At 51.9% G+C, this 27,945-nt stretch overlaps 1 protein-coding gene across 8 annotated transcripts; it reads left to right on the top strand.

The window, feature by feature from the left end:
• Nucleotides 1-300: 300 nt before the first annotated feature.
• Nucleotides 301-27,945, top strand: MINDY1 (MINDY lysine 48 deubiquitinase 1). 8 transcript variants are annotated; one of them, XM_075122711.1, is made up of 11 exons: nucleotides 301-377; nucleotides 9,845-9,954; nucleotides 10,963-11,846; nucleotides 13,132-13,189; nucleotides 15,486-15,550; nucleotides 18,108-18,266; nucleotides 19,855-19,957; nucleotides 21,068-21,210; nucleotides 23,867-24,046; nucleotides 24,703-24,834; nucleotides 25,669-27,945. In XM_075122711.1, exons 3-11 carry the CDS (start codon nucleotides 11,208-11,210, stop codon nucleotides 25,747-25,749), a joined length of 1,560 nt encoding a protein of 519 aa, XP_074978812.1. In that variant the 5' UTR covers nucleotides 301-377; nucleotides 9,845-9,954; nucleotides 10,963-11,207; the 3' UTR covers nucleotides 25,750-27,945. The 8 variants fall into 8 exon arrangements, with proteins under 8 accessions (XP_074978812.1, XP_074978811.1, XP_048684317.1 ...); XM_075122710.1 differs by lacking the exon at nucleotides 301-377 and adding an exon at nucleotides 1,805-2,245; XM_075122715.1 differs by lacking the exon at nucleotides 301-377 and adding an exon at nucleotides 1,807-2,245 and having other exon boundaries at nucleotides 24,730-24,834.

Raw genomic sequence — 27,945 nt, 5'->3', positions numbered from 1 at the left:
ATAACCTGCAGCAAATTGCAATTAGGCCGACAATGTTGTCTGTGAACCGGTTTCACTTCCCGATAAAGAAGCACAGAACAGATTAAAGAGAAAAGGGTACGTCTAAAGGGTAAAAAATCATATTTGTTTTTAAATCATTATTGGCTTAAAATTATGAACATTTTTATAGCACTGCAACGTTTTTGGGGGGGGTGGTCTTCTTTGCTTTCTGGTTCAATTGCTTCATGTTTTTAAGCAGTTCTCTTCAACCATAAGGACAAGAAAGTTACTTTTTTTCTTGTTTCCTTTCTAAGAAAAGCTGAAGAGTCTCTTGCAATCTCATGATTCCCAGCTGGAAATATCACGAATCTCGTGGGGGGAATGCTACAAGAGTGACGGTGGGTTTTGTGTTGCATGCGCCTGTCCCTGCCAGCTCATTTCAGACAGGCTGATATTTTTTTGGCCACTTAATAACCTGGGCTAGGTTGGAACCGGTGACCTAAACATGAATGGCTCTGCATGCTTCTGTGCCATCCATTATGCCAATCAGGATGGTTTTTAAAGGTCTTCTGGTGATATTTGTCCAGGGCAAGGGTAGAATTGGCTCTGCTGGAGGGAGGCATCTGGTATAAAAACCCCATGAGCTGTGATGTACTCCTTATAATGAAGATAGGCAACAGGGGTTTGTTATTTCATCTGGGAGTTTGTAGGGGTGACTCACAGAGACCCTGGCCTGGGGTGAGGACAAGAGAGTGGGGGGCACAGCTGCTGGTATGGGGGCAGAGAGGAATGGGAAACATAGGGGGAGAATGGAGGGAGAGGAGAATGGGGTAGCACACAGCCTCCAGTATGGGGGGGAGAGAGAAATGGGCATTGGTGAAATGAGGGGCATGCAGTGCCTAGCATGGGGGAATGGGGGATATTGGAGGAATGGTGGGTACACAGCCCCTGGCATGGGGGGATTGTAGGGAGTCTCTAGAAGAGAGCGATATGGAAGTGTGGTACCCAGGGAGCTGTGGGGTGGGGGGAATGGAGGGATGCAAGAAGCCCCTGGGGTGTGCATTGAGCTCAGCCTAGGCAAGCTACAAAGTGCGCACCCTCCTAATTAATGTCATTGCAGGGCTAGGCAGATTGTACTCTCTGAATTATTATCTGATCATTTCTGTTACAACCCCCTCAGCTGCTGTCCTAAATTTAAAGAGTATCCCACAACTGTTTACCTGCTTTATGGAGGCGTTTCCCCTAAAGATGAGTCAGGCCCCCCAGATCTGACAAGGTTGGCTTAAGAATCACATGCGCTTTTTTGTTTATTTTTATTTTTTAAAGCGAGGTTCTTTTTATTTGCCATCTGTTGTCTCAATCACATTTTCCAGCTCTTCTCCGTAACCACGAAAGCTAGAAACCTACTTAAAACACACATACCCCACCTGAGAGCCACACCTAATCACATGCCTCCAGCAGCTGGAGCTTTAAGAAACACACACCAAATATTGCCAGACTCACAATAAAATCACGGGAACTGGGCACCGGCTGCTGTTGGATAAGAAACTTGATGGACCAGCCACGTGACCCACTAGGTCAGATCCTGCAGGCCTTAAATGAGCATGATGATATTTCAGTGTAATCCCCAGTAGGTTGATTTGCTAATTCTGCTTTGCTTTGGCCCTGGACTCTTATCCTATGAGACAGCTCCTGCACATACCAAGTAAGGCTAATTTCGTTGCTACTGTTTGCCCTGCCTTTCTTTCTCCAGCCAGCTCTTGTGCATTGCTTCAACTGGGAGGGAAGGGGGGAAACAATCTCTTTTCCTTCCCCCTTGGCTGCTGTAAATCCTCCAACCCAGCAGATGTCTCTTCTGCAAACACAAAAGCTAGGCCAAGAAACCCACGAGGCTTTTCTTTCCCCAGCAGCCTGGAGTCCTATCTTTGATCAATGCACCCAGGGGGGAGAAAAAAATAAAAAATAAAAAACTTCCTAGAGAAGGCAGCAAAGTAGTCTCAGAGAGTTCCAGGGATGTTTGGGGCACCCCATGCAGGCAGGAGAGCTTGCATGCATCTATATGTCCGGGGGAGGAAAGATACAGGGATTTAGCACAGTCATAGTAGAATCTGGATTAGTTGCATTTACATGAGCACTAAGAGGGGAGGGGACGGGAGAGCAGCGCAGTGCTGACAACAGGACGAGGGTGAGGAAAAGTCGTTCCTTGCCCTGAAGCAGCGTCAGAGTGAAGTCTGCAAAGAAACTTTTACATGCACCCCCATGCCAGGTAAAAATCTGGAGGCACCGCGGCTTGCGTGGTGGGGAGTGGGACAGATGCCAGCTGTGAAAGAAATATGGCTGCTGAGGAAGGGAGTTTGCAGAGGGTGTATGTGTGCGGGAGGGGGCTAATCAGTGGGTTGTGATCACTGTCACAGCTGTAATTTAGGGGGGTTGTTTGGAGCCGCAAGGCGACAACTCATTTGCTGGCTGTCTTTGGGGCAGGGGTGGCTGACTCAGTTTGGCTGGTGCACTGTAATAAAATATTGGGGGGGGGGTGACTGGGGTTGTTCTTAAGAGCTAATAATCTCTCCTGTAAGTGCTAAACCTGCTTGCTGCAAGCCACTTCCCTCATCCCCAGAGCAAGCAGTGTCTGTTTGCATGGTGTAAAAGCTTTGCTTTTAATGTCGACAGGGGGCACCCATATGGACAAACCCATCTTGCCCCCTTGCTCCAAGAGCAGCATGCTCCCCGCTTCTGAAGCAGTGCAGACCCAGCCTCAATGCTTTGCTGCTCAGAACCCGTCTCTGGGGTTTGCCGGCGGCTTGTTTGCAAAGGGAACTCAGGACGATTATGGAACAAATGCCCAGCCACCTAGGGTGCGGTGTTCCTACAATTAATGGACAAGCTTGGGAGCGTCTCTTTGCATGTGTGTGTGTTGCAAAGCTTGAGAAAAGATTGTTATGTGGTAAGACACAAGGAGGGGTGGAGCCAGAGGCTTGTGACTTGGCTTGGAGAAGTTATCCAAAGCAGGGGGGAAACTTTGCCTGGGTGGCATCCAACCTCCTGGCAGCGGCTGCCTGAATTCACTAAGCAATGAATCCAGTGTGGAAAGTTTGCTGGGACCCTGGCTGCTCTCTGGTTCCGGCTTAAGGCCTGCCATCTCCTTCGCAGATGCTCCTTTTATTTTGCTGCGCTGGAGCGTGGGATCCCGGAGGAGGGAGAGGCTCAGAGAGTCCATGCTGAGTGTGCCCGGGAGAGCCACGCAAGCCGTGGTGGCTGCTGAGAGCCCAGACAACAGGACCCCAGTTAAGAAACTGGGTCACTCTAGGCTAAGCTCGTAAACCCGTAATTTGCAGTCAGAAGCGGCTCGTGTTCTGGGAAGGGGATGGGTGCCATGGATCACCCTAGTTTGCCTGTTTAAAAGCTGCTCTCTTAAACCCATCTCTCACGGAGAATGGCACGTGAGCTCTCTTCGTTGTTTTGCGGTCCCCATGACTCTGTCCCCTCAGATGATCCTACAGGACACCAGTAAAAAGGTCAGCCCTCCCTTTTTGTAGCTATTTATAGAGCACCCATCCCCGTGGCATCTAGGTCCTGAGGCCTAGATATTTGAAGCCAGCTTCTCATGTGGCAACGGAGACCCCTTCCCCTTTCCACCCAGGCCTCGCCGACTTAACCCTTTCTATCCTGGGGCCAAATTCACCGCCAGAGTAAGTGGGTGCAACTCTGATTTCAATGCAGTGCCATAGTCCCATCTAGCCCCATGATTTCACCAGCTCTGATTCTAATCTGTGTTCTCATCCGAGGGCTTGCAGAGCAAAATGCTTGCTGCCTGTACAAAGTAAACGACCGTTCTTACCTGTCACAAAACTTTTAACTGAATAAGGTTTGCATTTAAAAGCCCTCCTCTCTTCCCCCTCTCCCCTCCCACCCCCGCATGTGTTTTGGTATGGTATGTGCTGTTATCCTCATTTTACAGGTGGGGAAACTGAGGCATAAAGCTGGGATTGGTTTACCCAGTGGGCTACAGCAAGTCAGTGACAGAGATGGGGATAGAACCCAGGAGTCCTGCTCTCCCCACTAGACTCTATGTCTGCTAGCCATTTAAGACTGAGCACGGAAATAAGCAAGTGACACAATCTAGTGGACTATGGCTGAGGAGGAATTTGGGTGAAAAGTGTTTTCTCAGGGTTTCACTTCTGATAAGTTGTCTTTGTCGGCTGTGATGCAATGGCTGTTTTGACAGCTCCGGGGAGTGGCCCAGGGAAGGAATGTGAGATTCTGGAGCACAACATTGCCATCTCTTGTAATTTTTTGTTTTGTTGTTGCAAGTCTTGTGATATTTGATGTGTTTCTTAAAGCCCCAGCTCCTGGTGTCATGTGGTGTGGGAGAATTGCAACTTTCCTTTTTTTAAAGTGTCTAGCCCCGGTGGTGGTGGAGAAAAGATTGAAAACGTGAAACCTGAAGGCTCAGTTATTACTTGTATTATAGTCATAAAGTAGGACCGCACTGTGCTAGGGTGCTGTACAAACAGAACAAAAAGAGGACCTCCATTCCAAAGAGCTTCTAGTCTGCGAAAACTATAAGAAAAGAGAGAATAGATGGATACTTCAGACAGGGGAGCACAAGGAGACAAATAATGGCCAGTGCTCTCAGAGGCCGAGAAGTGAATAGAAAGAACCCCACATCTATATTAAAAAACAAAAACAAACCCAAAACAAATCCGTGATTTCTTTAGGATCCTGACTAGTGACTTTTATTTATTTTAATACCTGGGGCAGGCAAGACTGGTGACAGGACCATGACTGCAAATGTTCTGATCGTATTTTCCTTGGGAAGAAACATCAGATATATACTCTTAAAGCAAGAGCATTTCCAGCTGGCAACAGGGCTGGCTTGACAGTCTCCAATCTCAAGTCCCCTCTATCACTGGCAAGGCAGGTAACCCCCACCAATTCTCCCACTGCCAATGTGCCTCAACCTTGGTCTGGGGAGGGGTCCCCCAAAGGGGAAGCTCATGTACGTGACCCATTCAATCCTTAGTCTCGGCAGAGAGGTTGCGGAGGAGGGGTCAGATGGTGCCTAAATTGCAGATGGCTTTGAAAGCTTGTTTTCAGACATTAGACTGCAGAGAATAAGGTGGAAGCTGGATGCTTCTGTCGTGAATGGTGGGCGCCTGGATCCTGTCTCTCTCTAATCTGTCACAACAGACTCCATTACCGCTCGTGATTTGGCATTAAGGGAGCTGGCAGTGAATTACCATGGCAAGACAGAATTCACAGCTGCGTCCGTATCATTTTCTACCAATGCAGGGTACTCTGGCTTCCAAAGCACTGTAGCTGGCAACTCTTCACCACTCTCCTTTCTCCCTGGAATCCCCTATGTACTCAGCATGCAAATAGAGGAAGCTTTAATGTATCCTGGCTGCTTTTAAGGGTGCTTTTAAATTTCTCTGGTCCTGATCCAGCAAAGCACTTAAGCATGTGCTTAACTTTTAAGCACAGGAACAGTTCCAATTGACTTCCGTGGTACTACCGATGTGCTGATAGTTTAGTATGTGATTAAGTGCTTTCCTGGATCAGGGCTGAAATGACTTGACTTTCCTCTTTTTTTTTTTTTTCTTTTTTTAAAGCTGTGGCTGTAGCTGGAAAAGGGCAAATTTTACACGGTCGCTTTTTCCGTTCTGCTCGTGTGAATCAGATCAGTAGACCTGACCGACTGAGGCAAGTTTTCAGGCCTGTTGCAGCTCTGAGCCTTGGTTGTAGTTCTTCATCCCCCTCTGATGGAGCCGTCAACAGCTGACTGCCGAGGCTTTAGTGCTGCTCATGTCATCAGGAGGTGGGAAGAGCCTAGAACAGTGGTTCTCAAAGCCGATCCGCCGCTTGTTCACCTGCCGCGTCTGCAGGTTCGGTCGATCGCGGCTCCCATTGGCCGCGGTTCACTGCTCCAGGCCAATGGGGGCTGCGGGAAGGGCGGCCAACATGTCCCTTGGCCCGCACTGCTTCCCGCAGCCCCCATTGGCCTGGTTTTCCACTGAATGCATCCGATGAAGTGAGCTGTAGCTCATGAAAGCTTATGCTCAAATAAATTTGTAAGTCTCTAAGATGCCACAAGTACTCCTTTTTCTTTTTTCACTATAAAGCAGTAAACCTCCCACTCCAAGCCCATGTCTACGGTGCTCAGCCGGTGTAGCCAAACTCTTCACACAACGCACCGTCAACCTGTGGAACTCCTTGCCAGAGGATGTTGTGAAGGCCAAGACTATAACAGGATTAAAGAAAGAACTAGATAAATTAATGGAGGATAGGTCCATCAATGGTTATTAGCCAGGGTGGGCAGGGACGGTGACCCTACCCTCTGTTTGCCAGAAGCTGGGAATGGGCCACAGGGGGTGGGTCACTTGATGATCCCCTGTTCTGTTCATTCCCTCTGGGGCACCTGGCACTGGCCACTGTCGGAAGACGGGATAGTGGGCTCGATGGACCTTTGGTCTGACCCAGTATGGCCGTTCTTATACTGGTATACTGTACCAACAAAGCACTCCTGCAGCAGATGCCGCGGGCAGGTCTACACTTAAAAAGCTGCAGCTGCACCAAAGCCTCTGTAGCGCATCAGTGGAGACGCTGCTACGTCATTGGGAGCGCTTCTCCCGTCGGCGTCGTTCATCCATTTCCGCAAGAGGCGGGAGCTGTGTTAACGGGAGAAGCCGTCCCGCCGACAGCGCTGTCTGCACCCAGGGCTAGCTCGGTATAACTGCATCACTCGGGGCGGGGGGGATTTTTCACACCCCTGAGTGATGTAGTTATGCTGACGTAAGTTTGTAGTGTAGACTGGGCCTGTGTATACTGGCAAAACTGCACTTTTGCTGGTACAGCTTATTCCAGCCTCTGCCCGGAGCAAAACAAGCGAGACCAGGAAAAGCGCAGTGTTGCTTGCACAACTGTGTCCGCCCTAGGGCCTTTTGTTGGTACAGCTGTTTCAGTCAGGAATCGCAGCTCTTCGCATCGCTGACCGCCAGAAGTGTGTCGTGTAGACATAACCTTAGTGTGGACATGGTTATATTGGTAGAGAGGTGCAGTATCCTGGGATAGCTGTTCCTGTGTGGGAAGGCAAATAAAACCCTACCGGTATAAGACATCTTTGTTTCACTCAATAATTATTGTTATGTTTGTTTGTTTTTTATTTCAACAGCACCCAGAGGGCCAAATCAAGAGCAGGGTCCCAGTAGTGTGGGCTAATGGGTAGTGCACTGGATTGGGACTCAAGAGACCTGGATTCTGCTCCTGACTCAGCCCCTGGCCTGCTGGGTGGCTTTGGGCAAGTGGCTTCCCCTCTCTGTGCCTTTGTTTCCCTATCTGACCTCTTCTGTAAAGTGCTTTGCAATCTACTGATGAAAAGAGCCAGCTGAGAGCTATGATTATTATTAGGGTGCTGGGCTCTATACAAATATAAGACAGTCCTTGCCCTACAGATATTACAGTTCAGAGTCCTAGATTTTTAAGGGTAGGAGGGACTATTATGGTAATCTAGTCTGACCTCCTGTATAACACAGGCCATAGAATTTCGCCCACTGATTCCTGCACTGAGCCCATGACCTCCAAGTATGGCGTGGTCCTGCTGAAGCCAGTGGTAAAATACACCCACTTCGGTGGGGCTTGCAGTATATAAAGTTAAGCATGTTTGTTAAGTCTCTGCAGGATCAGGGTTTAAATGTGGAGAAGTGCCGGCAGGGCGCAGAGCAGACAGAAGGGTGTGGGGAAGATGGGTGGCACGCATGGCAGACTCTATTAGGGCAAGTTTACACTACGAAATGAAGGCGAGCTGAGTTATGTCGATGTACAGCCACCAGAGTAATTAAACTGCTTTTGCACGTGCGTGGTACGCTCCTTGTGTCCTCACCAGGAGCGCTTGCAGCGATTTAACTGTCAGCACGGGGCATTGTGGCACGGCTTCTGAAAAGTAGCAACAGGCGATGTAAGCAATGCAGTGTCTACACTGATACCGCATCAACCTAACTACCTTGACCTAAGCGCTCCGCCTCTCGCGGAGGTGGAGTTATTAAGTTGGTGTTGTGGGCAAGTTACACCAGTGGGAGCTGCATTTTAGGGTGTAGGCTTACAGGGTTAGGTTGATGTAAGCTGCCTTAAGATCTCTCTCTGGAGTGTAGACCAGGACTTAGCTAAGGAACCATACAGCTGGTTTGTGTGCCTAAATGATAAATGATCAAGATGTTAATGAGGTGCTAACAGGCCACCTACTTAGCATATCGTTAACTTTGCATTATGATTGGTTTCTGGAAGTGCGCCTTAAGGAGGGGTTTAAAGCAAGGGAGGGTGTTGGCTGCATGCATTTGATTGGCATCTTTCCTTTAACTAGAAGGCCTGGTCTACACACAGGTTTTTGGACTGATTGCGGCTATGTCTGCGTGACCGCTTATGTCAGCAAAACTTAAGCCGCCCACCTGAGCGACATAAGTTACGCCGGCATAAGTGGTAGCATGAGCTCCCTCCCATCAACATGAGTGAGTTTACGGCTGTGTCGTAAGCTCTCTAAAGCTCTCTAGTGTAGACATAGCCTTAACTATATTGGGGGGGATCTTTTTTTTTAACTGATATAGTTATACCAGTCCAGCCCCCCAGTGTGAACGCAGTTATACAAGTATAAACATTACACTGGGATAGCTTATACCTCTTCTCTATGTTGGCTTCTCCATCACTGGCCATTTTAAAATCCAGATTGGATGTTCTTTTAAAAGATTTGCTCTGGTTCAAACAGGGATTAATTCAGGGATGTCCTATGGCTTGTGCTATGCAGGAGGTCAGACTGGAGGTGATCACAGTGGCCCCTTTTGGCCTTAGAATCGATGAACGGCTGGAACTGCATCCATGCTGGAGGGGTGTTACTGTTTTATACTTATACAGGTATAAGATGGTACAAGTGGTGTGTGTGGACATGCCCTAAGTGCTGTTTTCTGGCTGGGTGTGTATTTTTTGTTGCTACTAGAGGTTTTCTTTCTTTCTTTCTGTGCTTCACGTGAGCCAAGCAACTTCCATACCAAACAAAAAGGGCCGGAGTAGGATTCTGAAAGGTCTCCCTGTAAGAATCTACCCACTGACCCTGCCTTGGAGGGTTTATAGTTCATTTGCTTTCAGACTTGATATGAAAAGTGAGAGCCATAAATTTGGGGGGGTTATGGGGAGGGTGTGAGGAAGAATAAGGATTAAGGTGATTAAATCTCTTGGATACTCAGCGGAGGCATGTAATAATAATCCCTAGTATTTTTCATCAGTAAATCTCAAAGGAGGTCAGTCTCATTATCCTCATTTTACAGGTGGGGAAGCTGAGGCACAGAACAGGGCAGTGACTTGCCCAAGGTCACCCAGCAGGCCAGTGGCAGAGCTGAGAATAGAACCCAGCTCTCCAAATTCCTAGGCCAGAGCACTCTCCATTATGCCACTCTGCCTGTGATGGATTTGTACCTGCTACAGCAGGGGGATTTGAATGAATTGAAGCAATTGGTTTGGGATGGGGAAGGGAATCAGTGCTCTAGGGATCAGCATGGAAAAAAGGCCCGGAAACGGGAAATGCAGCCAAGATTTCCAAAAGGGGACTGATGTTGCTGGCCTTGTTTCTGGGGAGCCAACTTCAGACACTTTTTAAAGGACCTAGATAAACAAGGTCCCCTTAAGGCATCTGAAGCTGGGCACCTAAAAAAACACGGGTTGCTGGAAAGTCCTGGCCTGTATTGCTGTGTGCCAAGCAAAGCTGATATCCATTAGGTGTGTGTCTGTCCAGCTGCAATGAGCTGACCTGTAACGATTACTGGAAATCTCATAATGGAATTATTAGTTCACTCTTTCTCTTCTCCTCTGTGTGTTTGTTCAGTGAACAAGGAGGAGTCTTCCTACTGGAGCTCCATCTGACAATGCTGCCAATGCCCCAACCCAGTTAAACAGCTACGGGAGAAAAACAGCTACGGGAGAAAAACTGGAAAGGCAAGTCAACGCACTAGGTGGAAAGATCTACAGATCAGGTCAAAACAAGATAAGAAAGCACCAGCCCTCTGCTCTGTTGACATAACCTCAAGGCTAGAGAGAAAAGGACTTTAGGTAAAGAATTGGGAGGAATCAGGAGATTCCAGACCACTGATAAGGCAAGAATTAGCCAAACAACCCCACTGACTTTGCTTTTTTTATTTCATGACTTAAAAATACTTTGTGTAGGAAAATCTTTGCTCTATAGATTGCGGGGGGTGGGAACATACATTTTCTATAATTACGTCAGGCCTGTTTTGCAAGCTAGTTGTTCTGTCTTTGTTTTGTTTTGAGTTAAAATCTCTCCCCTTCTTTCTAGATTATTGTTACTTTTCTACACCCTGAAAAGCATTGAGAAGCCAGTTGCAGACACCTTTTTTTATTTTTAAAGGTGATCTTGGGCTATAATTATCCAAAGTATACGCACACAGAGCAGGTGGAATATTGTATTTCATCAGTGCTGAGTAATTGAATTTAAAACATGAAAGGAAGAGGGATTGGGATTAATTTGCCTTGAGGAAATTGATTGATAAGGGATAGGCCAGGCATCAGTTTGGAATCGGGTTTTTTGGGAGGGGGCGACCTTTAGAAAAACAACTTTCATAGAAACCTCAAAGTGCCTAACAAAGATTTTTATTTTTTTTTAAATACCCTGGACTGACCAAGCAGCACTAAATAGATTCTGGAACAAGAATTAGACCGTTTTAAAAGGAGCTATTTATCATAATCTTATTCTTTTTAGATATACTTTTTTTATTAATTTGAACAAATTTAATGGGGAATCTAAATTAATAGACAGGAAGAGGAAAGAGCTCTGAACCTGATCAATGAATAAGAGTTTGTTTTGCTTAAAACATACTATTTTTATATCCTTGAAAGAAACATAGTCCTTGATTGTTACTGGACGGACTTGATGGGTTTGTAAAGGCTAGGTTGAGACGTGGGGATTTTTTTTTTTTTCTTTTCCAGAAGCAGGTGTGGTTGTTGCTTACCCCCCTCCAGTCGTGTTCAGTGGAATTGGCTTCCGTGAGAATTTGTAGAGTCAGGGACGGGAGCGAAATACGCGACAGAGTCAGACTGCAGCGGAAAGTGAACCGGGATTGCAGCTGGAGCTGGTTACCAGAGAGGGACCAGCCTGCGTGATCTGCTCTCTGCCCCGGTGAATGTACTAAGGACATTGAGGGGCACTGCGGAAGAGGTTTTGTCTGGGCCAGATGGAGCCCCGACTTGAGCAGGTGGATCCCATGGCCACGAAAGGGGACGATGTAAACGCAGAAGTCACCAGACCTGAAATCTGCCAGGCCCCTCTGGGGCTAGAGGAGGACGCTGCTGGCATGGAGGATGGAACCCAGGCTGCAGCAGGGCAGGGCCGCATGCTGAATGGGCAGGAGCCAGAAAGCCCAAAGGGGATTGCGGTAACGCACAGCGAGGAGGCTCCTTCTGGGCAGGGCAGCTTGAGCTGCCAACAGGCCGCATGCCAGGAGCATGAGGACACCCCAAAGAAGGATCCGTCCCCGAGAGCAGGGCCCAGTGACAAAACCAAGTGGCTGGAGCGTGGGGAGCCAGAAGGAAGGGCAGACCCCAAAGAGAACCAGCCTCCCCCAAGCGGGAGCATCCGAGCGGGAGGGGTCACTTCCCCACCGGACGACCCCATCGCCAGCCCTAGCCCAGGCTCCGCAGAGCAGGCGTCTGATGCTACCAAGGCCCGGCCCCCAGCCGGCGAGACCGAGCCTGACTTCTATTGCGTGAAGTGGATCAGCTGGAAAGGGGAGAGGACACCCATCATCACCCAGTGTGAGAACGGGCCCTGCCCACTCCTGGCCATCATGAACATCCTGTTCCTGCAGTGGAAGGTAGGTGGGAGCTAGGGGAGGCCCAGTACTGCTGTTCAGAGCAGGTGTGCTGGGTGCGAGGAGGGGGCGGTAAGGACCTAGAGATCTAATGTAGTTCATGTGAGAGGCTGTTATCTAGTGGCACAGAGGAGGCTACTCGTACTGAGAGGTTGGATGGCCTGAGGGTTAGGGCACTGACCTAGTACTGGGGAGACCTAGGTTCAAGTTCCTGTTCTGCCACAGACTCTGAGAGACCTTGGGCCAGTCATTAGCATCTCCGTGCCTCAGTTTCCCCAGATGTAAAATGGGGATAATAGCCCAGCCCCACACAGGCGCTTGGGCTATAAAGTGCTCAGATACAACAGGGCCCAGATAAGTATCCAGGACACTGGGGAAACCTGCTCCGGGGGGGACTTGAGGGCTGATGCTAGCTATCTGCTGTTGTGTGCTCTCTCCAGCGACCCCTGGGAGGACATGGTCCCTCTCAGTGCATGCGTGGGGAACGCGTGCCGAGCTGCTGTTGCCGCAGAACTGTTCTGTAGTCACTGAAGCATTTGCGCTCTGAACTCCTGTTGTCAGGGTTCTTCTCATCTCGGGGTCAGAGCCAGCCCCCTGAAGTGCGTGGAAAGACTCACAGTGGGTTTTGGTATCCTGGGATGTGTCTGCCGTTACGGTAAAAATAAGTGTAGTCAAGTCTCATGCTTCAAGGCACCTGCTGGCTACCGCAGCGGTCAGGAAGGATTTTTTCTACCTCTGTGCAGCGTTGTTAGGTAGCATGGCCCAGTAGATCAGGGCCTGAGACTCAGGAGACCTGGTTCTATTCCCAACCCTGCCGCTGATTTGCTCTATGACCTTGGGCAAGTCACTGCCTCTCTATGTGCCTCAGTTTTCCCATCTGTCAAACAGGGGTAATAAGACTGATGCAGTGTGGGAAAGTGTTTAGCAATTGATGGATGAAAAGTCCACCTTATGGTGAGGTGGTTGTTTTAGTGCCATCTTCTGAAACATCCAGTGTTGGCTGGTGGTGATGTGGGTTTCCCAAGGTGGGATAATGGGTTAAGAGGGCTAATGGTCTGAATCAGTATGACAGGAGCCAGACTAGATGGACCAAGTGTCTGACCCCAATATGGCTGAAGCGGGGCTACCGGGTTAGTTGGACCATCTCATGTGGCATGGCAAATCTGCGTAAGGATGTTGTTGGTATTGATTATCGCTGTGCCCTGATTCAAGGGGAAGCCTTGAGGGTCAAAGCAGTGCTGGGAGAGAGGGTCCTTCACTAACTTCCCCACCTTCCGTCTGTCTGCAGGTGAAACTCTCCCCCCAGAAGGAAGTGATCACGTCAGACGAGTTGATGGCGCATCTCGGTAAGTGGTGAATTCAGGAGAGCACCTGAGGGCACTGGGCTTCCTGGAACTATCCTGTGTTCCTGGGGTGCTCAAAATTCCCATCAGCTTCTCTGGGAATTCACCATGTCAGAGTTCCCTCCCCACTCTGAACTCTGGGGTACAGATGTGGGGACCCGCATGAAAGACCCCCTAAGCTTATTTCTACCAGCTTAGGTTAAAAACTTCTCCAAGGCACAAATCCTTCCTTGTCCTTGGATGGGATTGCTGCCACCACTGCTAAGGGTCCACTGAGCTGCGGCCTCAGCTTCACCATATACTGGTCTGTAGAGATGCTGTACCCAAGGCAGGCTCTTTCAGAATTTTCTAAGAAGGCCTCTGTATCATCGCTTACCTTGTAGGTAGGGAATTTTTTGGAATGGGGAGCGGCACCTGGAGAAGGATTGTTAGGGTTATCTGGTAGACCCAGCTTAGCCCTTTCCAGATCTAAGCGCTTCAGCTCTAACTCCGTATCCAAGCATTTTGTCTCCATTTCCGTCTCCAAGTGTTTTGCCTGTTTCCTCTCCTCTGCTTCCAACTCCAAGCATTTTAAGGCCATCTGTCTTTCATGTTCTTTCTGTCTCTCTTCAGCTTCGAATCTGGCTAATTCTAGTTTCTTTTGGACCTCACTTTCCATCATCCTAGCCTTCCTGCGCTTAGCCTACCCTAACCCGAGCTAGAAAGGGGAGGGGGGGAATCAGCTTATAAATTCCCTTGCTGTAACTTAACTCCTCTGCCTCCAGGTAAAGAAAAAATCTCCAGCTGCTCTCAGCTTAAAAAACAAAAACAACAACAAAAAAAACCTCCCTGGTTTTCAATCAGCCAAAAGAAAAATTGCTTTTAAAATCATCAGGTCTGTGCTTCTGGTTCAAAACGATCCCATTCGCTGCCACCATGTCAGGGTTCCCTCCTCACTCTGAACTCTGGGGTACAGATGTGGGGACTCATATGAAAGACCCCCTAGGCTTATTTCTACCATCTTAGGTTAAAAACTTCCCCAAGGCACAAATTCTTCCTTGTCCTTGGATAGGATTGCTGCCACCACCAAGTGAGTTAGACAAAGATTCAGGGAAAGGACCGCTTGGAGTTCCTGTTTCCCCAAAATATCCCCCAAGCCTCTTCACCCCCTTTCCTGGGGAGGCTTGAGAATAATATACCAACCAAATAGGTAAACAAGATGAGCACAGACCAGACTCTTGGGTGTTTAGGACACTAAAACCCAATCAGATTCTTAAAAACGGAACTTTATTATAAAGAAAAAAGTAAAAGAAGCACCTCTGTAAAATCAGGATGGAAGGTAATTTTGCAGGGTAATAAGATTTAAAACACAGAGGATTCCCCTTTAGGCAAAACTTCAAAGTTACAAAAAACAGAAATAAACCTCACTCTTAGCATAGGGAAAATTCACAAGCTAAAACAAAAGATAATCTAACGCATTTCCTTGCTTTACTTATAATTTTTGTAATCTAGATACTTATTTCAGGTAGGGTTTTAGGAGAGAGTTTTTTTTTTCCTGCCTGGTCCCTCTCTTTGTCCCGAGAGAACACACAACAAAACAGAGCACAACAAAACAGAGCACAACAAAACCTCCCCCCACAGATTTGAAAGGATCTTCTTCCCTTATTGGTCCTTTTGGGCAGGTGCCAACCAGGTTATTTGAGCTTCTTAACTCATTACAGGTAAAGGAGGGATTTTATGCTACTCTTATCTGTATGGTTATGACATAGGTACACAAAAAAGAAGGCAGGACTGGACCCTTAATGCTATCTCCTGCCTGCTTGTGTGGGTGCCTTTCTTCCCTGCCCCAAACACAAATGGGAAACAGGCTGCATTTAGTGTGTCTACGTTCTGTTCCCCCCCACACCCGCCTCCATCCCAGTCTTCATCCCCTGATCCCATGAGGACCATGCTGCAGGGCTAGACAGAGAGCCATCAAATTGAGCCTGTGCAGGAATCGTCATCTTGCCATCTTGACCATAATCTAGATCCAGCCCACGCCCAGGGATAGGCCAAGCCCTTGCCCTGGTCCTAGAGGCAAAAAGGATACTCCAGTTCCTGGCTCTGCCACAGACTCCCTGTGTAACCTTGGTCAAGTCACTTAGCCTCTCTGTGCCTCCGTTTCCCCATCTGTACAATGGGGATAATAGCCCTGTTCTGGCTCACGGGGGGGCTGTGAGGATAAAAACATTAGAGAATGGTGCCCAGGTATTGCAGTATTGGGGGACTAGGTAAGTACCATCCATTAGTAATCGGGACTGGGTGTTTTCTTGTCTCAAAGGCGACTGCATCTTATCCATCAAACCCCAAGAGAATTCGGAAGGGCTGCAGCTCAACTTTCAGCAGGTGAGACCGTCTGGATCCACCCCCTCCTTCTGCAGAGTATCGAGGGAGGTCCGGGCGGCAGGGCTCCAACATGAACCCTGTTTAAAAATGCCTATCCTGTCATCCTGAACTGCAGCCCCACTGTGAGGGGGAGAGGCCTCACATGTTGCAAAGGAACCTGCAAATCTGGGAGCTGTGTAGCTATCAAGAGTAGTCTAGAAGTTAGAGCACTGGACAGGGACTTGTTCTGCCATTGGCCCAGTTGATGGCCTTGTGCGAGCCACTTAATCTACCCGGTGCCTCAGTTTCTCCATCTATGTAAACAAACAAAAACCCCAATCTGTGTGTCTATATAAAATAGGGGTGACCAAACCATGGTTCACGAGCCACATGGGACTCTTTTGAAATTAGTGTGTGGCTCACAGAGCCCCCAGTGCTCCCCCCATTCTCCACCTACCAGACTTGTGGGGCAAGCTCAGGACCTCTGTCTTGCAGCGGGGTGGTTGGGTAGGGGCTTCTGCCCAGTGGGGAGGATGATCTCGGGGCTTCCGCTCCATGGAGTGTGCCTGCCGGGGCTCGGGGCTTCAGCAGGAATGGGGCTTCAGCCCCGAGCTCCGGTAAGTGCCTCCCGCAGGGCAGCAGCCCCGAGCTCCGGCAGTTATGCCCCGGCTCTCGAACTTCTGTAGATTGTTCTATGCGGCTCGGAGGGTCAGTAAATTTGGCCAGCCCTGATATAAAATAAATAAAAGTTATTTAGGTAACACTTTCCATCTGGGTTATAGGAATTAAAAAAAATCCACACTCACATTTGTTGCTGGTGAAGGCCAGATAGATGCCTGCTTAGATAAGTTGCAGAATAGTTGATTGAGTGCAATTTCAGAGCTGCGTCTACCCTAAGGATACCTTCTGCTTCTACGGCCCTTTCCACTAGGGAGAGGAGCCATTGAAGCTAAAGGAGAGCGCTGGCCCAAGGACAAATGGGGATTAAACTGGCCAGGAGTCAACGGAGGCTGGAAATTAAAAGCAAGTTTGTAGCCACCAGAGGAGGAAGGTTCTGGACCAGCCTCCAATAGGAGGGGAAAGTGGCCTAACTAGTCTGAAGATGGAGCTTGATCAGTTTCTGAACGGGCTGCCGCGGCAGGGTTGTCTGTGCTAGAAGGGACTGTGGACTCAGCGAGCCAGAAGGCCCCTTTCAGACCTGTGTCCTCCATCCCACACGAGCATCTTGTCTGGATTTTGATCAGCTGTGCAGCTTGTTCTGGCTACCCCAGCCCCAAAAGCATAGGGCAGAACTAGCCTGGGGTTTAGAGGGGCAGCAAGAATGACTGGAGGCCTGAAAAGACTCTCCAATGAAGCGAGATTGGAAACATTGGGATTGTTTTACCTTTATGGAAGAGGCAAATAAGAGGAGACATGGTAAAAGCATATGCAGTGATGAATGGGACAGAGAATGTCGAGCAGGCTCTTCTGTTCTCTCTCGTTTATATGAGAACAAGAGGACAGTCGAGGAGATTAAAAGGTGGTAAATTCTAAGCTAATAAAAGGAGATGTGTGATTAACCTGTGGAACTCCTTGCTTCTGGAGGCCACTAAGGCCAAAAATATAGCACGTCTCAAAGAGGAGTTGGGTGTCCATATGGAGAACAAGTATAGCCAAAACTAGAATAGTTAGTGCTGACTAAATGAGCACTGGAAGGGAGATAGAACTTCAGGGTTGAAATCCATCTCTGAAGGGGCTAGGAGGAGCTGTTCGGAGAGACTGGTCATCCCACGTCTGCCTCCTGTGGGGTTTGTGCACCTTCCTCGAAGGCATCTGGAGCTGGCCGTTGTGGGAGTTGGGATACTGGGCTGTAGGTGGGCTCAGGTCTGATCCAGGCTGGCCTTTCCTCTGCTCAAAGCATTTTGCAAGCACTAATGGCTTGTCTACACCAGGAAATTGACTGACCCAACTAGTGCTGTAGAAGCTCTCCTGGAGGAGCTCTCCTTGTGGATGCTCAGTTCCAGAATAAAAGTGACATTCCAGAATAATTACTCCGCTTTGGAAGTGTGATGATTGTTCTAGGGCAGAGTGACTCGTGTTCTGGAGTGGAGTGCCCACACGGGGAGCGATTCTGGAATGGCTCCTCTGGTTAATGTCTCTGCATGGACAAGTCCTGACTGAGTCTCATAGCTGCCGGGCTAGGAAGTATTTAAGTTATAGTAGTGCCCGATTCAGGATTGGGACCCCATTGTACTGGATGCTGTGCTGGCCTCACAAGAGACGGTCCCTGCGCTGGGAGGACACAGATTGGTGAAGTGAGTGGCCAGGGCCAGAAAGAGAACCCAAGAGTCCCGACTCCCAGTCGTTACCGCTAGGAACACTTGCCGAGGATCAGGGCCCCGTTGTGCTGGGTGCTGCACGAACAAGTCACAGAGGGACGGTTCCCACTCTGGAGTGCTTATGAACGATGTGACAACAGGGTGTAAGAGACCAACAAGGCAGGGATAGGAGGAAAGCAGGAATCCCAGCCCCTCCCTTGCCACCGCTCCTCTGTCTCCTATCTACACAAGGTGCTCTCCTCTCTCTTTCCCAACTCCAGAACGTCAACGATGCCATGATGGTCTTGCCCAAACTGTCCACGGGGCTTGACGTGAACGTGAGGTTCACGGGCGTCTCCGACTTCGAGTACACCCCGGAGTGCATCGTCTTTGACCTCCTGAACGTCCCGCTGTACCACGGCTGGCTGGTGGACCCCCAGGTGAGTGCCATTGTTGTAAAGTCCACCCTGTGCGTTGAATGGATACAAGCCAGAGCCAGTGTGTGGAGGGGGTGGAGCAGGGAAGGGGGAGACAGTGTGATCTAGTGGATAGAGCACTCGACTGGTCCTTGTAGCACTGAGTTGCATCTCCAGCTCTACCACTGCCCTGCTGGGTGACCTTGGACAAGTCATGTCCCCGCCCCTTGACTCAGTTTTCCCATTGCAAAGTGCTGAGAGATCTGCTGATGAAAGAGCAGTCGGAAAGAGCTGGATGGCAATATGGTTATTATATGAGCAAGGACAAAGGCAGGTGTAAACTCAGAGGGGTTTTTAGGAAGTGACAAAGCTGAAGTCCTGTCCAGAGCTTCTTAATTCAGCTTCTTATGGCTGCTGGTAGCTGGGAACGTCTGGGGGAAAAATGAAGAGTTTGGAGCACGTTCAAGGGCCGTCACTCCACCCAGCGGGGTGACACGCGTCCACGTCAGCTCCAAGAACGGAGGGGACGGTCCATGGGAGGTGCCAGTCTAACTGGGCAGGAGATGGTGCATTCTGTCTCTGCGATGTTGTGTGGTCAGGCCAAGCTGACGGCAGCTTCGGCCCCGACTGCAGAAGGAAGTCGAGCCCAGCCCCCAGATAGTGGGAGAAGAGCAGAAACATCTCTGGGACCAAGAGCCAGGGTTTGGGCCAATGTTGAGACACAAGGGTGAGTGGGTGGGTCGGGGGTTTTGCAGGTGAAATCCTGGCCTCGCTGAAGCCGATGGCAAAATTCCTGTGGGCTTCAACAGAGCAAGGCTTTCTTTCCCCGTCGGCTGCCAGTTCGAATCCAGCCGGGCTGGTAGTGACCAAGCACTCTGCCCCCCAGGGCTGTTTGAGTGACCTGAGCAGGGCTCTGGTCCCATTTTCAAAGTAGATGTGTCTGAATTGCACCCCAAAAAGGCCACCAACGTAATAGCTGCCCTCGTTGGCTGCCCAGCAGAGAGCCAAGGATGGAGCGGGCTACTGTGGCTGAGCTCTCCCCATACAGAAGGATGGGGTGCCTTCTTCCAGGAGAGGTGGGGGCAGGGGAGCAGCGTGGTGGCCCGGCTGTCCCAGAGCTGGGAATAATCAGGGGCCCCAGTCTCCTGACTCTTTCATTTACAACTTAAAACCAAAGGTGCAGCTAAAAGACCAATGGAGACACCAGGGCAGGTTTGCCCCATTGCTGGCAGTGGCACAGAGGGCAGGCAGCCCTGCACCGCCCCAGTGCAGGGGCAGCGGGCACCCATATGGCCCTGACTGGCACCTCTGGTTCTTTGGCCCCCCATGGGGCTTTGCAAGGCAATGGATAGCCAGAGCACAGGACGGCGCCAGAATCCCTGGACTGGGGGCAGGGCTGGCTCTGCTTGAGGGGAGCGTCCCCTTGTGGGGCGGAGGGGCAGGTTGCCTGGGCATTAAACTCCCTGTGCACCATCCTCACGGGCGCAAAGGGGCCGCAGGGTAGTGACCGGTCAGGCCTGTGCTTTCCCTTCTGCTTAAAAAGCCCTCTCTGGAGCCCTCCCCGGGCTCCTTGGGCCGTCTCCTCTCCCCCTCCACCCCCTTTCTGCTCCAGAGTCCGGATGCGGCCCAGGCCGTGGGCAAGCTGAGCTACAACCAGCTGGTGGAGAAGATCATCACCTGCAAGCACTCGAGCGACCCCAACCTGGTCACCGAAGGTAAATCCCCATTCCCTGGAGAGCTCAACTCCCCGCCCCCAAACCTCGGCTGGGGGGACCTCCTGGGTGCTAGAGCTCCCCTGGCCTTTTGGGGGCTCTTTACGTTGTTAACAGAGGAGGAACAACGAGGGCACTCCGCCCCCGTTAGGTGCCTGATGAGGGAAGCGATTTCAGATCTGCAGTGAGATTCACTGCTGCCCTGGTACGGGGGTGGGTACAGTCTCCCCTAATCAGGGGTTATGGGAGCCTGTGCCACCCTCAGGGGACCCCCCCATGTGCCAGTGGAGGAGTGCAGAATAGCCAGGGTACAGGCTTGGTCACGGGCAGCGAGGAACTGGGGTTCCCCAGGGAATCAGAGGATGTGCATCCGACCCTTTAAGAGGCCTGGCTGTGCTGAGCGCGGGGGTGCTGCAGTTAAGGGACACTCCACCTCCCACCCCATTTCCACCAGCCCACCCAGTGTCGTCAGGTGGGAAAAGCTCAGGGAGGAGCCACCCCGCGCCTGGCTGCGTTTCCGTTTAAGGCCTTGCCAGGTTGCTTTGAAACCCTGTTCTCTCCCGACCTGCCTTTGTTGCGTTGCACCTGCATCAGACAAACAGGCCGTCGGGTTGCGCCAGGAGGTTTAGCTGGGGACGAGGCATCCGAGCCGTTCCCTGGCTGCCTGGACAAACGCTGACTCCTCTACGGGCGTGGAGGGAGTTAAACCGCTGCTCAGCAGAGCACCTGCCCCCCACCCCAAAGGTATTCCCGCTCACCCCCCCCATGCGTTTTCCTACCGCTGCTCGGTGAGGCTGCAGCTTGTTCGCTTCCCAAGCTGTGGGTCGCTAGGCAGAGTGGCCCAGTGGGTAGGGTGCTGGATTTGGACGCAGGAGAGCTGGGTTCTGTTGCCTGCTCTGACGCTGAGCAAGTCACTTCCCTTCCCTGTGTCGCTGGTTTCTGTCCCGCCTTGTGTCTCTCTGGTTTGGTAAATCGGTTTAGCTACTGTCGGTAAATTCGTAGGCGCAAGTTGAGCCGGTTTCACGCCCATCATCGGTGCACCCACGCTGAGCGCCGGTCTAACCCCCCAGTTCATGCCCGCACCCCACCTGACGCCTTGTTTCTCCGCCCCAGGCCTGATCGCCGAGCAGTTCCTGGAGTCCACAGCCACCCAGCTGACCTACCACGGCCTGTGCGAGCTCATGGCTGCGGTCAAAGAGGGGGAACTAAGTGTCTTCTTCAGAAACAACCACTTCAGCACCATGATCAAGCACCAGGTCAGCCCGGCCCCTTCCACCCACACCTCTGCCTTCCATAACCGCTGCTGCGTGCATTTGCACATGTGGGCTCTGTGGCTGGGGAGGCTCCACACAAGGCAGGAAAGGGTTAGTGGGCTACTGAAGGCCCAAATAGAGACACTGGGGAAACTGAGGCACAGCTGCTGCCCCATCACAGCCCTTTATGGCCTGTTGCAGCATTTGTGGCAGCCGTGCCTCAGTTTCCCCAATGTCTCTATTTGGGCCTGCAGTAGCCCATTAACCCTTTCATAGAATCATAGAATATCAGGGTTGGAAGGGACCTCAGGAGGTCATCTAGTCCAATCCCCAATCAAATCATCCCAGCCAGGGCATTGTCAAGCCTGACCTTAAAAACTTCTAAGGAAGGAGATTCCACCACCTCCCTAGGTAACGCATTCCAGTGTTTCACCACCCTCCTAGTGAAAAAGTTTTTCCTAATATCCAACCTAAACCTCCCCCACTGCAACTTGAGACCATTACTCCTTGTTCTGTCATCTGCTACCACTGAGAACAGTCTAGGTCCATCCTCCTTGGAACCCCCTTTCAGGTAGTTGAAAGCAGCTATCAAATCCCCCCTCATTCTTCTCTTCCGCAGATTAAACAATCCCAGTTCCCTCAGCCTCTCCTCATAAGTCATTGTTCCAGTCCCCTAATCATTTTTGTTGCCCTCCACTGAACGTTTTCCAATATTTCCACATCCTTCTTGTAGTGTGGGGCCCAAAACTGGACACAGTACTCCAGATGAGGCCTCACCAATGTCGAATAGAGGGGAACGATCACGTCCCTCGATCTGCTGGCAATGCCCCTACCTATACATCCCAAAATGCCATTGGCCTTCTTGGCAACAAGGGCACAGTGTTGACTCATATCCAGCTTCTCGTCCACTGTCACCCCTAGGTCCTTTTCTGCAGAACTGCTGCCGAGCCATTCGGTCCCTAGTCTGCAGCGGTACATGGGATTCTTCCGTCCTAAGTGCAGGACTCTGCACTTGTCCTTGTTGAACCTCATCAGATTTCTTTTGGCCCAATCCTCCAATTTGTCTAGATCCCTCTGTATCCTATCCCTATCCTCCAGTGTATCTACCTCTCCTCATAGTTTAGTGTCATCTGCAAACTTGCTGAGGGTGCAATCCACACCATCCTCCAGATCATTAATGAAGATATTGAACAAAACTGGCCCCAGGACCGACCCTTGGGGCACTCCACTTGATACCAGCTGCCAACTAGACATGAAGCCATTGATCACTACCCGTTGAGCCCGACAATCTAGCCAACTTTCTACCCACCTTATAGTCCATTCATCCAGCCCATAATTCTGTAACTTGCTGGCAAGAATACTGTGGGAGACCGTGTCAAAAGCTTTGCTAAAGTCAAGGAACAACACGTCCACTGCTTTCCCCTCATCCACAGAGCCAGTTATCTTATCATAGAAGGCAATTAGATTAGTCAGGCATGATTTGCCCTTGGTGAATCAATGCTGACTGTTCCTGATCACTTTCCTCTCCTCTAAGTGCTTCAGAATTGATTCCTTGAGGGCCTGCTCCATGATTTTTCTAGGGACTGAGGTGAGGCTGACTGGCCTGCAGTTCCCAGCTCCTTCTTCCCTTTTTTAAAGATGGGCACTACATTAGCCTTTTTCCAGTCGTCCGGGACTTCCCCCGATCGCCATGAGTTTTCAAAGATAACGGCCAATGGCTCTGCAATCACATCCGCCAACTCCTTTAGCACTCTCGGATGCAGCGCATCCGGCCCCATGGACTTGTGCTCGTCCAGCTTTTCTTAATAGTCCCTAACCACTTCTTTCTCCACAGAGGGCTGGTCACCTCCTCCCCATGCTGTGCTGCCCAGTGCAGTAGTCAGGGAGCTGACCTTGTTCGTGAAGACAGAGGCAAAAAAAGCACTGAGTACGTTAGCTTTTTCCACATCCTCTGTCACTAGATTGCCTCCCTCATTCACTTTCTTTGACTTTCTTCTTGTTGCTAACATACCTGAAGAAACCCTTCTTGTTACTCTTAACATCTCTTGCTAGCTGCAACTCCAGGTGTGATTTGGCCTTCCTGATTTCACTCCTGCAAGTCCGAGCAATAGTTTTATACTCATCCCTGGTCATTTGTCCAATCTTCCACTTCTTGTAAGCTTCTTTTTTGTATTTAAGAGCAGCAAGGATTTCACTGTTAAGCCAAGCTGGTCGTCTGCCATATTTACTATTCTTTCTACACATCGGGATGGTTTGTCCCTGTAACCTCAGTAAGGATTCTTTAAAATACAGCCAGCTCTCCTGGACTCCTTTCCCCCTCATGTTATTCTCCCAGGGGATCCTGCCCATCAGTTCCCTGAGGGAGTCAGTCTGCTTTTCTGAAGTCCAGGGTCCGTATTCTGCTGCTTTCCTTTCTTCCTTGTGTCAGGATCCTGAACTTGACCATCTCTTGGTCACTGCCTCCCAGGTTCCCATCTAGGTTCCTTTCCTGCCTTGCATGGAGGCTTGTGTGCCCCACTAGAGGTGGGGTGATGGTTCCCCTTGATTGCGACGTCCCCAGGGGGTGTTGTCTCTGTGCCCTAGTGGATCACAGGCTGCCGCTCTGCCCACCCTCTGAGGGCTCTCAAGGGGACGCTGTCTCTTACTCATCTCTCCACAGGGCCACCTGTACCTGCTGGTCACGGACCAGGGCTTCCTGCAGGAGGAGAAGGTGACCTGGGAGAGCCTGCACAACGTGGATGGGGACAGCTGCTTCTGTGACGCCGAGTTCCACCTGAGCCACACCCTGGGGAAGGAGGCGGCCGGCAGCTCCCCCCAGGAGCAGAGGCAGGTGGACCAGGTAGGAAACAAATGGCTCAGCAGAGGCCTGACTGCGCTGGGAGGTGGTTAGTTACAGTAGCATATCTGAGCGGTTCGAGCAGAGGGGGCTGGGCTTCAGGACTCCTGGGTTCCTTTCCAGCTAGAGGAGGGGAATGTGGCCTAGTAGGTACAGCAAAGGGGACTGGGAGCTGGGACTCCTGGGTTCTCTTTCCAGCTCCAGACAGGATATGTGGCCTAGAGAATGGAATTTGTAGCTCCCCTGCTCTTCTGACTGAAATGTATCACCTCCAGGAATCGGTATCTACTGTAGCAGGATCCTTATCTTTAGGGCAATGTAGTCTAGTGGTTAGAGCAGGGTGACGCTGGGAGCCAGGCCTCCCAGATAATCACTGCTAAGTGAATTCATGCAGAGGCCTGTTGAGACTGACGTACCCCTTCAGCGACTTGTCTCTCGTTCCTGCCCCCAAGCGTTTTGCAGCACCGTCACTAAATGGTTGCGGCGTTGCTCCCCAGAGGTGGCTGCGTCCCAGTGCTGGGCGAGTGATCCTGTATGTGCACAATTAGTGTCGGGCTTCGGGACCCTCTGGGGTATGAGATCTCTTCTTCCGTGTGTCTCGCTCCCTGGGAGTCCCAGCACTGACCACGTCTCTCCCCACCACCCCCACTTGCCCCCAGGACTACATGATCGCCCTGTCCTTGCAGCAACAGCAGCAGGGCCCCTCTGCCCTGAGCGACCTAGAGCTTGCACGCCAGCTGCAGCAGGAGGAATACCAGCATCACCAGCAGCCAGCAGCGCCTCCCGCGCAGGTAATGGGCCCTGGCCTCCCTCCCAGAATACATTGCAGCCCCCTCCCACTCCCCTGCCATGAGGACCTTGCTTCCTCCGGGATCCTGGAGAGCCTGTCAGCGCTGCTCCGAGACCAGCCAGCAGGGGGTGCTGTGGGGTCGCACCCGCCTAGGGCGAGGGAAACTCAAACCCGTGCCCCGTGCGTGGTGGGGCAGGGTGGGTCCATTCCAGCCTCCCTTTAACCCTCCCACCCAGGAGTTGCCCAGCTCAGCCCGAGCATCCCTCTTCTGGTCAGGCCAGTCTTCCCCCTTGTGTGGGGCCGACGCGCCGGTCACTCTCGGTGGCGCTGGGACAGCGACTTTGTCCTGTGCAGTTCTGTCTCCTCCTCGCCACGGCTTAGCCGCGGCCCGCAGGCCTTTGCTCCGTGGCAGCGGGCGGATCAGGGATCTGTGGCTTTGCATGGGAATCTAACTCCAAAGCCTCTCCTGCAGCAGCTGCATCTCTCAGGACAGCGACTGGAGCCTGGAAGTGAGGCCGGGCGCCTGGCTTCTGTTCCCAAGCCTGTGGAGGGTGCCAGGGGAGAGACCTGGAAACTGGGGCCCATTGACTCAGATGCCTAGCTCTGGGAGGAGTATTGCCTAATGATTAGAGAGGGGGCTGGCCCCAGGACCCCCAGGTTCCAACCCTGGCTGCGCCAAGGCCACGTGCCAAGTCACTCCCCCTCTCTTTGCTTCCATCGCTTCCTCCTAGGAGAGGATATTGGGGCGGGGGGCGGGGGGGGGAATGGGACTGGTCTGAAAAGCACCCTGAGATCGCTGAAGGTAGCAGCTGCTTTTTCGTCTCCTTGATTTCAGGGGAGAGCTCAGCCAGCCGGCCGGCCGGCCGGGGAACGCAGGCACAGACATAAGCAGGAGTCGGACTGTGTCCTGCTCTAGAGCCGCTCGCCCCCCTGCCTGCTGCTTTCGGACCCCTCGCCCTCCCATGGTCCTGCCGCGTCACCGTGAAGACTCCCAGACAACAGCCCCGGTGGGGCTCGCCTCGCCTCCGCTTCCCCCGGCCCCCGCCCTCCCCAGCACGGGACCCGCTTCCCGAAGAACCCAGCCCTGGCTCCCGCGCTGCGGGGGTGAAACCTCGTTCCGTGCTGCTGGCATCTCCCAGGCCTGCGCATCGCAGCGCGGAAGGGACCGTGCAGGGCGGAGTCCAGCCGGGCTGTGCATTGGCTGCAGTTTCTCCTCACCCCCGACGCCCTCAGCTGTACCTCATACCTCTGAGCTCTCCCCAAAGATACCGAGTGCTCTCCTCTCCCAGAGGCAGAGAGTTCAGTGATCAGAGCCCGGACTCCTGGGTTCCAGTCCCAGCTCTGGGAGCAGAGTAGGACCTAGAGCTTAGCGGAGGGTGGGGGTGTGAGTATGAGCCAGGACTCCTGGGTTCTCTTCCCAGCTCTCGGGGGGGAGTGGGATCAGTGATTAGAGCTGGTGGGGACTTGGAGCCAGGACTCCTGGGTTCCATTCCCAGCTCTCACCCTGACTCGCTGTGGGATGCTGGGGCAAGTTGCTTCCCTACCCTGTTCCTCCTTTTCTCCATCGGATATAGCAGGGGCAGAGGGGAGAAAAAGGGGTGATGGTACCAGTTCACCCACTCCTTCCTCACATGCTTTGGGATCCACAGATAGAAGCAGCTGTGATGCTGTGAAAACACAGAGGCTTATTTAACAGGCACGAAGCAGCAGCTGCCAGCCTCCCTCGAGCGGGGGCAGCTAACCCACCGAGTGTCCCAGGCAGCTGCCCGGTGCCTCTCGTGAATCCAGTGCAACTAAGGAGCAACGGCCTGTGCAGGGTCTCTGGGGCAGGGGGTGCACTTACAAAGCTGGCGGGACGCCCGTGTGTCCCCCTCCTGCCGGAGGGCCAAGAGATGCTCTGCAAGGCCTTGACGCAGACAGGAGGATGCAGAAGGTCCCCAGGGTGCTAGCCAATGAGTTGCTGCCTCCTTGATTCGATTCTCATGGCTGGGCGAGTGCAGAATCTGAACAGGCACATTTCCCCCCTGCCCCCTCCTGTGTAGTCTCCCCTTGGGTGGGCCCGATCCTGCACTCAGCGGTCCCGCTGGGAATTCAGCGGGCAAGGCCATCGGCTCTAATTAACTAAGGCAGCATTGGCACGGAGGCAGAGCCAGCGGTGGCTCGGGGGGCGAGTGGATTGCAGGGGGAGGGGATCTGTCGGGTCCAAACTCTCTCCAGCCCAATGACGCGATCCGAGCTGCAGGAAGTGCGTTTTCAGGGTGCATTGAAATAATTTGCAGAGTAAAGCGCCCAGAGTGTAGGAGCAGGGGGAAGGTTTGGATGTAAATTCCCTGCTGGGACAAAGCTTTCCCTTAGCCCTGTCTGCCATGGCACCGTCCTCCCTCCAGCAGGGAGGGTTTAAACCAGACCCTGTGGAAAACAACCCGAGGCGGGATGGTGGTTATCCGACCCCGTTGGCATCAGCAGCCACCTAGCTGGGTCAGGGGAGGTACTCGGAGCCCCTTCTCCTGCTCGCGAGACGCCGAGTGACACAGGAGCCAGCGGGACTTGCAGCTCGAGTGGGGGGGAGCGCGGTTACGCCGGCTCCCAGGTGACTGCAGGCTGGATCCCAGTGCTGGCCGGGGCAGAGGGGGTGCTGCCTGCCCCTACGAGAGGCAGGGAGCCCAGCGCCAGGACCGAGATGCTCGCTGGCTGTTCCAGATCAGCAGCAGCCGAGCCCACAGGAATGACATCTCCTGTTCCTGTCCTTTGCTGGTTCTGCCCAATCCCTCTTCCTCTTCCAGACAGCCTCCTCCCCAGAAAAGCTGCAGTGGGGAGGGGCACGTTTAGGACCCAGGATCAGGGTGGCTCCCATGGGTTAGTTAACCCTGCCCCGCTCCTCATCCTGTGACGTCCCCCGCCTCCACCCCATGGATTGAATGGGATCAGGATCAAACCTTCAGGACACTAACGAACCTTCTGTGGTAAGCACCTGGGCACTTGCCTTCCCAGGGGGCTGGGCTCTGTCCCCCTGCTCTTACGCTCTCGGGCTTGAGGAGTTTGTCTCTTTTCTACTCTCCGTTATTTGTAACACTGCCTTAGACGTTTGGAAATAAAAGTGTCTTTCCCTAGG

This window comes from Caretta caretta, chromosome 24 (assembly GCF_965140235.1).
Source record: "Caretta caretta isolate rCarCar2 chromosome 24, rCarCar1.hap1, whole genome shotgun sequence".
Taxonomy (NCBI): Eukaryota; Metazoa; Chordata; order Testudines; family Cheloniidae; genus Caretta; species Caretta caretta.
This window is presented reverse-complemented; position numbering and strand designations above follow the sequence as displayed.